Source organism: Quercus robur, chromosome 6, assembly GCF_932294415.1.
Source record: "Quercus robur chromosome 6, dhQueRobu3.1, whole genome shotgun sequence".
Lineage (NCBI taxonomy): Eukaryota > Viridiplantae > Streptophyta > Magnoliopsida > Fagales > Fagaceae > Quercus > Quercus robur.
The window spans coordinates 53,477,845-53,487,662 of record NC_065539.1 but is presented as its reverse complement, the minus strand read 5'-3'; the positions used below and the strand labels follow the sequence as shown (position 1 = coordinate 53,487,662).

The 9,818-nt window shown below is 37.7% G+C and overlaps 1 protein-coding gene across 1 annotated transcript; it reads right to left on the bottom strand.

Annotated features, from left to right (window-relative positions):
* Positions 1-721: 721 nt before the first annotated feature.
* LOC126689496 (protein NETWORKED 1A-like) lies at positions 722-9,416 on the bottom strand. The gene is made up of 6 exons (XM_050384709.1): positions 9,248-9,416; positions 9,091-9,163; positions 8,485-8,561; positions 8,086-8,363; positions 2,517-6,754; positions 722-2,037 (listed from the first exon to the last, which is right to left on the bottom strand). Exons 4-6 carry the CDS (start codon positions 8,186-8,188, stop codon positions 901-903), a joined length of 5,478 nt encoding a protein of 1,825 aa, XP_050240666.1. The 5' UTR covers positions 8,189-8,363; positions 8,485-8,561; positions 9,091-9,163; positions 9,248-9,416; the 3' UTR covers positions 722-900.
* Positions 9,417-9,818: the final 402 nt, after the last annotated feature.

Sequence of the window (9,818 nt, the reverse complement as noted above, 5' to 3'; positions counted from 1 at the left end):
TCGTTACAGGGTTGTAGGTTGGTGTTAAGGGATTGTTTCTCCTGCTTGACTGTCAAAGCTATCAATTCCACCTGCTAAAACTTTTATCTCAGAACAAAAAATTATTGCAGGGCTTAACCAGCTTCAAGACGTGTAAAATCTATATCCCAGCTCTAAGCTATTAACTGACTTCTGTATTCAATGTTCTTAATGTCAAATAGATGGCCAAATTGGACAACCAAGTATCAATTACAACAAGGAAATAGAGGACCATGTTCATAATAATTCTGCTAATCAGATCGTTCTGAGTAACGGGTTATTTCATGAGGCATCCACAATCTTAGTTAAAGAGAACAAACTCAAAATCCTCTGGTTTACAACATTGTTGAAAATGTTTGCCACAAAATAGATAAATTGTGCACATCAAATTCTTAAGTTATTAGAACAAGTACTAATAGAAGTGGGCCTTTTTAGTTAATATAATTGTTGGCCAAGTGGGCTTCCATCTTTAGCACATATTGGCCTTGTTAAAGTTGTATAAGACCATATACGAGGACTTCCCCATCTCCAAGGTGTAGTTAAGTCAAAATGAACTTGTTCAAGTCCACGCTTCTCTACCATGGTGTCAAACCATAGTTGGTGTCAAACAATGCCGTTCGAGAAAACTATCAACCATATATAAGAAACTTGTACTACTGAGTTCCTTAGTGATATTGATTGTCTTATAAATTAACAAATAAAATGCTGGAAAAGCAGCTTATTATAATTAGTTTGGTCCTAAATTCTTACAGTTCCTCTAAGCTAAAAGGCACAGTTTTTACTGATTAATCCAAGAAATGACCCCCTAAACATAATATTAGGATCATCTCAGGGAGTGAAACTTACAGCTGATGGAAACATGCTTTCCTCTTAGTAATTACCTTAGTCTCCATCAGTTGAAGGTCTTGTACAGCCACAAAAACAAGACTTCTTACGCCTCTCACTACCCTTCCCTCCACTGTAAATAAAGTCTCTCAAGAGACTGCCTGTTCTACTTTCAGGAAATCGGTGCTTTCCTTTGCTTTTCTTTTCATCCTCCAATTTAAGCAGAACATACTCAATGTTTTGTAAATCAAACTGCAAACGTCCAATTTTTTCGGACCCTTTAGTTGCCTGTTCTGTTGCTCTCTTTCTGCGGACATTTCCAGCCTCCTCCAGCTCTACTGAAGGTCTTCCATCCAAAGATGATGGGCTATCCTCAATATCTTTTGTCAATTTATCATTGACATCCACCAGCTGCAAAATAGCCTCCTCAACTTCCTGTAACTGTCTTTTGATTGTTTCATATTCAATGTCACTAGCCTTCTTGCTTCTCTTGTTCATCTCCACTCTCTTTTTCAGATCTTGTAAAGTTGTTTGAAGACTCGTCAATTTCTGAGCATCGGAAGCAAGTCTCTCCAGGAACTTTCCCTTGTTGACATCTTGATTTGGCTGTCTAACACTTGCAGATACCTCTAGCTTGTCAATGCCCAACTCCTTCTCAATCTCTAATTCTGAAGGGAGATCCTGACTCTTCTCCCCATCTTCTAGCCTGTGGTATGCATTAACATCTTCTACTGGTGCAGATGCCTGCTTTTGTGTCTCATTGACCATTGGACCCTGGCCGCACTCTTGCTCTGCAGTTTCCCATAATTCAAGCATCTCATCATCAGCTCTACCATTATCTATCTTGCTTCTCCCATAGAATGAAGTATCTGAGACTTGATCAAGTGGAATATCTTTCATCAAAATCCCATTTTCAGGTTTAGTCCTCTGTGATTCCAGACCTCTCTCTTGAGGCAATTTGCCTTTTGGTTTGAAGTCTTCAGTCTCTTTCATTACATCTTCTACTTTGATGTTGGTGTTTATGCTTTCTTGTGTTGCAAGCCTTTCCATTTCTTCCGTAACAGTCTTTTCTACTGCTTTAATCCTAGTCTGCATCTTCTGCAAATGTGAGACTCCATTTGGTACCGCAGTCCTTTGATCTTCTTTAAGCTCTTGACAGCTGTTTTCATAAGGATGAATTTCCATTTCCTTGTCCTACAGAAATATGCATGTTAATTAAGTATGAGATTCAGCAAAAAGGCATTATACACACAATATCTATGTTGAAGGGCTAAGGACTTCAAGTCCACTTGCATGAGTTGCAATCCTGCATGTATCTGTTTCTGCAGGCAGAAAATTTCAAGAAAAAGCAGGGTTTCCAATTATCCTTCAAGTTTAAAATTAAATTTTGGAAAAAGAGGAGAGGAGAGGGCGAGGGGTGGAGGGGTTAGGATTTGAAACCAAGTGTAAAAACTGAAGTGGTTGAATATCAATTTCTAGTGCCATTTGAATTAACAAGTTCTTCATGTTAAACAGTTCAATAAGGTTACTAAAATGAAATACACAGGTGTGAGTGCGTGTTGGTTTGGCTTCATAGAATTGGGCTTGTTGTTTGGCCCCTAAAAAAGTTAGCACCAAGAATCAAGAAGCCAATCACATTAACATGATGTTTTCAAAAAAATGAAAAATAATACCTGTGTTTCTAGATTTCGTGCCACAGAAAGCTTTGTGTGAAGAAGGGCATTCTGCTCAAGAGAGGCTATATCATCTCCTAAAGAAGCTATGACAGGAACATATGCAGACAACTGCGCCTTCAGTCCTCCTATCTCACTTTCTAAGAAGCTAACCCTTTCCTTCATCTGTGCAATCTCCATACCTTTTGCAGCAGTTTCATCTTCAAGACTCTCACAAGCTCCAGCAAGTTCTTGAACCTTCTTTTCAAGTAGAACTTCACGAGTGGCAGAAATCTGGAGATCAAAATAAAATGTTGCAGCCTCAGCATCCCATAGTTCAAATTCATCTCTCTTCTCTTGCAGCTCTGAATTCAAATTCTCTTCTCTAATCCTATGTTCTTCAATTTCTTTGTTTAATATTGCTACTTTAGACTCCATATTCTCATTCACCTCACGAAGGCATTCAATTTCTTTTTTCTGAATTGTGCTATCATCCAATACTTCAAGAATCTGTCTCTCTAGATTTTCCCTGACTAGTTTTGATTCTTCATGTTCCATCTTCAGGTCTTCAACAGTTCTGCATAATTCAACATTCAAGCTTTCTGAAGCCTTAAGCTTCTGTTCTGCTTCTGAAAGCTCTGTTGCCTTTTGTCTCAGAAAATCTTTTTCAACAGACAATTGAATGCATAATTGGTCATTTAAATCTTTGGCTTCACTCAGCTCTTTCCCTAACTTCACTACTGTTTCATTCAGACATAGATTTTCTTCCTCTTTCATTTCCATCTTCTTCCCCAACATGCTAACCTCCTCCTTGAGGTCAATGTTGACAACATGGAGACTGTCGATATTTGCAGAAAGTGCTTCTAGTTCCACAGATTTCTCGGTTGCAAAGCTCTCAAAGACTAAAGCCATATTGCTGAGAGCTAATGCTTCATGAAGAATGGAACTGTTTTCCTCTTCAAGAATATGCTTTTCCTCTTTCAGGTCAGAAAAACTCTTCAGCAAGGATTTCTTCTCTTCAAGCAACATTGTACTTTCTTTCTGCAATACCAGGCAAGCCCCCTTCGAAGTTGCCAGAGAAATGTGTAGAGTTTCCAATTCAGCCTTTAAAACTTCCTCCCGTTGCTCACTCTTGCCCATTTCTGATCTCAACTGCATGTTCATCTCTAGAAGCTCGTGCTTGTTCTTTTGCAGCATAGAACACTGCTCTGTCATGACCTCAAACTCATGCTCAATGATCTTTTTCTCAGAATCGAGTTCTGCACCCTCTAATTTAAGTTGCCCAAGTAAAGTTAAGAGAACTGAGTTCTCAACCAGCAGCTGCTGCTTCTCATCCTTGCTTGTCAACAGAGAATCTTTTAAATCCTCAATACCATCCAAAATACGCGGTACAGGTATATGCTCATGCTCAATCTTATCTACATTCCCATTATCTGGATCAATTTGAATAGCCCTGAACACTTGATGAATTACCATCCTCAACTTCTGGATTTCATCTAACAAGAATTCTACTTCTACCTGTTGCTCAAGATTCTCACTCTCCAACTCTGAGATCAGTTTATCTGAAAATTTGGATGCTTCAACCTGTTTTTGACATTGATTTAGTAGAGATAAATTCTTTTCTTCCAAATCTTCTATAAACTTCTGAAGGATGAAAACCTCAACCTGAGCATTGACAGCTCTATCAAGTTCTTCCTCGAATTCCTTCTTCCCCAACCTACTTTCTTGTTGCAGGATATGCACTTGGTTCTCCAAACCTGCCAATCGCGCCTCACTTGACTGCGCGTAACTTGTGTGCTCTTGCTTCTCCATGAAGATGTAAGCTTGCAATTCTTCTACCCTGCAAAACGTGGATTTTTTCTCCTTTTCCAGATCCGAATATTTTTCTTCTAATTTTGTAAACCTACTTTCCAGACTACCCAATCTCTGTTCAACATTTTCCAACTGAGATACCAGGGTGTCCCTCTCATTTAGGATTTTGGACTTCTCATTACCAAGCAACTGGCATACCTCTTCTAAGCTCTTAGATCTTGCCCTCAAACCTTCAAGCTCCATATTTGCACTGGAGAGTGAATTCTCCAGCAAGGTGTTCTTTTCCAAGAGCTTCTGCAGATTCTCAGTGACAATTTGTAACTGTGAAAACAGAGTAGCTTTTTCAGAAACAAGTGTGGATTTTTCTCCTTGGAGAAACTGACAGGACTCCTGCAAGTTCCCAACTTTCTCTCTCAACCCCTCCAACTCAGCCATTAATCCTGACAGGGAACTCTCCAGAACAGCATTCTCTTTTGAAATTTCATCCATATGCTTCAACTTCTCGTGTAGGGCTTCTCTCTCTTCTTTTTCCCTTTCACAGACCTCTTTCAGGTTTGAATTCTCATCTTGTAAGTCTTTCACGGATGACTCAAGGCATTCAGGATTCAGACCTACAGATGCTACTTGCTCCATAATAGCCTGGTATCTTCCATTTAAGCCCTTGATTTCCTCCTTTAAATGCCAAATTTCCTGCTGGAGAGCATTGCTTTGGTCTGCATTTAGTGTAACCTCCTCTTCAAGTTTCTCTTTCATTAGCTTCAAGGTAAAGATTTCATTTTGCAGATTATTTATTGATATGGTGGAAGAAAAGTTCATTTCATTCAGGCTCCTGTTTTCTTCCTTAACCCTTTGCATTTGTTCATCCATCCCACGTTTGCTGATCTCCAAGTCCTTGAACATCTGAAGCCCATTTTTAAGCTCCACTGCCAGAGCTCTCTGCTCCTCTTGAGATTGAGAGTGCAACTTCTGCAAAGTTTGGAGAGTGGCTTCCACTTGCTCAAACCGTGAGTGTTCCTCGTGCATCAGAGTTTGTAACTTTTCCAACTCACCATGCTTTTCTGAAAGTTCTTGGTCCTTCACCACAATCTTCTGCACCAGATTGTCTGCCTCTAACCGCAGAGATTGATTGGATCTCTCCAACTGAAAACACTCTTCTTCTGCACTCTTTAATTTTGCAGCCCCTTTCAGAAGTTCACTATTCAGGCGTTTGGCATCCTCTTGGGCATGAAAAAGTTCTCTCTCCATCTTCTCTATTATCTCCAAGCACTGCTTATACTGAAATGCTGCAGATTCTTTTTCTTCATTTAGTTTGGTAAGAGCTTTCTTTAGTTCCTTAACTTCAGTTTCAGCTCTTTCAATTTGCTCATTTAGCATTCGAGCATTCTCCTCAGCAAGTGATATTTTAGTCTCCAGAACTGATATCTTCTCAAGACATTGTTTATAATGAAGAAGACCTGCCTCCTTTTCAGCCTCTAATCTAGAAAGTTCTTGATTGAAACATTGAGCTTCAGTTTCTGCTTTAACAGCTCGCACATGGAGTCCTTTTGCATCATCTTGGGCAACAGATAACATATTCTCCAAGCTAGATATCCTTTCTAAACTCTGATTGTATTGACGAAGACCAGCATCCCTCTCAGCTTCTAACTCAACAAGGGCTTCCTTCAGTATCTTAATTTCAATTTCTGCTTTGCTTGCTCGTTCATCAAGCCCTCCAGCATCCCTTTGGGCTTGATTAAGTTCTCTCCCAAGGTGAGATAGCTGCTCCAGACTCTGCTTGTATTGAAGAAGGATAGCTTCCTTTTCAACCTGTATCTCTGCTAGGGTTTTCTTTAAGGTCTCAACTTCTCTTTCAGCTTCCCCAGCATGCTGAGACTTGGAAAAGAAACCATGTTGCAAATTTCGTTCACTCTCTTCTGCTTCATGAACTTTTGGGTCTTTTCTCATCCTTCCTTCAGCAACATTTGAATTTTGTGCCACTAGTTCTCTTGACCCAAACATCTCATTGAACTGTTTAAGACCCCTTTTGCTTATTCCAGTGTCAAATTCTTCTGAACGCTCTCCATTCCTTTTCATAGTTTGTAAGCTGGTTGAAGAGAGTCCCAGTGCATCCTTGTGCAAGTCATCTGGGTCTAACAATGCACGAATTGGATGTGGCATTTCTGGTGTATGGGGATCAACCTCAGGGCCTGAAGAACCTGAGGGTGAATCGTCAGCCAGCACATAAGGTACTTGGTTGGGAAACACTTCTGCCATGGTTCGATGGGCCTGGCGAAGCTCCACAGTTGCATGATCATACCTCTCAGCTAATGCACGGTAGGCTCGGTAGAACTCCTCTACCAGTTTCATAAGTTCTGGACGTTTCTTGTAGTACATTTCTGCCCTCCTTGCAAAAGAATCTGCATCTTCTTCAATGAGCTTGATCATTGCTTTGACCTTGGCATCCATGTCTGTATCAACAGATTTAGGGTCTGTTAAGAATGTGGCCTAAAATAGCATAGAGATGATGCATGTGCATTACAGACATGCATAGAGCAGCACGTCCACTTGTTTAGCCATCTTAATAATTTTTTTTTCATGGTTAATAATGCCATCAAACCTTCCTAGATCATGTTCCATAGAGAACCATGGCTACTACCTCTTAAAAATTATAAAAGTGGATTAAATGCCTATTAATTTCTATGATGCACAACTCAAGGGTGATTATTCATTGAATTATTAAGATCTATGTTTTTATGCTGGCACATGTTTTTTTTCATCAAAAAACATGTGCCAGCATAAATGACAAGATTCCTGGTTGTAATAGCATCTGGGACATTACAAACTTTCAAAATTATCAGTAGTAAAATGTAAAATGAAGGGGAAATTACGTAATTCTGCTTATAGCTTAGAGGTGGTTTCAAATTAAACCTTAGAATTTAAAATTTTTCAGTTAAAACCTTGAATTTTCCAAACCAATATAAGTTTCTTCCTTAATGAATGACTATTAACTAAAATTAACAAGAACTCAAGTAAGTGTACTTGAGACTTACCTTGGACACTAACAAACCATCATATAAATGCCAAATGGTGTTTTAGTGCAAAAGAACTCACAAAAAATTGCATTTTCATTAAACTACGTTTATCTTTTAGGTTATTTTTAGCCATTTTCTAAGCTTTTTTAATGCCAAAATGCCACCTGCAATTCCTATGAAGAATTTTTTTTTTTTGGGTAGATTTTAAGTATACTTTATGTTAACTTTTGTTACTTTTAGCCAACTGTGATTCACCGAGAGGACAAAGGAGAAAGGGTGGTTTGGGGGGTTGAAACTATTAAGAAAGTTCAGTTTTTTAAATTGAAACTTTTTAAAGTCTAACAAGGGGGAGAATTATATATTTTAGCATAAGATGAGGTGAAGTAAATTGCAGTATATTTAGAAAAAGAGACATTGTCATTCAAGTTCATTTCAATAAGTACTGGGGTTATGAGGAAAGTAACAAGAAAGAAAGGGCAATATATAAGAATGTACCAACAAGAATGAATAATATATTCAAAATCAAAACAAATTGAATACAGTGTATTCTTATAAAGAATTGTTCAACAAGTGTTCCTCATCATATGGTTAAGTTCTTATGGATGCTTAGTTGAAGATTTGTGTTAACTTGATTTGCAATAACCAGTTTTAGTAATTAGAAAGCAACCGCCATCAACAAACATGAAAAACAACAGATCTGAGCAAGAAACAAAAATTTCAAGAACACAGTGATAGCCAATTAAGTCGTAAGGAAAAAATATCAACACCTGTAAGATTTTCCTGAAGCCATTTTGAATTCTTTGGGCTAATGTGGCTGTCCCACCACCAAGAATATAAGCGTCTAGACTCAGAATGTAACAAGGTTGCCATGACTCCAGCAAGGAACAGCAGTGCAACTGGTTTTGACTTGGCAAACGCTTGGTCTTTATACCAGTAACAAAATCCTAGGTAATGGATCCAGGCCAGAATATCAATTAGACAAAACACACCACCCAATTATATGCTAAATGATGCTTTGCAGCTCTACACCTGTCACTTCTTGCACCTAGGCAGCAAGATCATCAAAGAAAAAAAAAAATCAGTGTAAGCAAATTTTAGAGTTTGATCTTCAAAATCCTATTCAGTTCATATAAGCTTCTTCAGATTATATAGGACAATATCACTACCTGCTTAATTGGACACAAGTACAATGCTTGAATAATTGCTACTCCTCACTTCAGTAGCCTTCAAGCAACCAAATCAACTGCTCCACAGAAAAAGAGAGACAATAAATATCATATCTTCAAAACTATTAACAACAACAAAGCCTTAGTCCCAAAACTTTTGGGATCAGCTTGGATCCTCAACACACTAATCTGGGCTGATCACATGTATTCTTCTCCTTCACTTGATCCAGCATGAAGTAACAGATAAATCATGGGAGTGCTGACAACCCAAAACACAAACACCAGGAACGCATAACTTGAACTCCCCACAATCCAGTAAAAAGCATCACTAAAATTACTTTGATCAATAAGTACACCAATAAATATGTATACACACACACACATACATATGTATGAGAGAGAGAGAGTTTTTAACAATAGGAGGGATTAAGTGAACAAAAAAACTATGTACATTGAGTGAATCTAGTAGATATATATGCATATGGATCTCAATAAAAACGTAAAATATGAATTACAGTGCTGATCAGCAATAATTATGAGCAGACTTGTCTCAACAGAAACTACAAAAAGACTGAACCTTTATGAACCATAAGATCAAGAACTTACCAAGTGAATGAAATCCAGTGATGGGTTCTTAATTCTTATCCAGCAACCAGAGCAAACATCCAATGGAACAAAACTACACACATATTTTAAGCAAATGGGAATCAGCCAAAACTGCAAAAAGTGAATATTTAGGAAAGCACTTGGATAAAGTACACACCAGAAGAATGAAACTTGTTAATGGGATTTTAGCCAGCAGCTGTGATGCTTAAACTCCAGCTGCCTATCATCCTTCTCACCCCATTTTTTTTCTCTCTCTATTACTCTCAGACTCACTCTCTGTCTCAAATGGGTCTTTTGCATTATATTCTGAGATTTGCCAGTCACTGTTTGATGACCCGTCAACTGTAAAAGGAAGACAGACACTGACAAAAAACAGTACCAAGAAATATTGGAATTATTGTTACTTTACAAATGAAAGAAGGAATTTGCTAATCTCAATATATATTTATATTTATTATTAGTCTAAATATATAAAAAATTTCACAATTATTTTTTCTTCTTGACAACTATTGAAACAACATATAATAAAAAAAAATAACTTTATCAATAATCATAATCTATCCTCTCAAATATTATAAAATAAAATAAAAATTGTGTTGATAGCATTGTTGTTCTATCTGTATTATATCTCATATATAATTAAAATGTTTGATTTTTTTTTTGTTACTTTTCTAATATTGCTATGCAGTTTAAAGAATTCATATATTTACAATTGAAATCATAATACT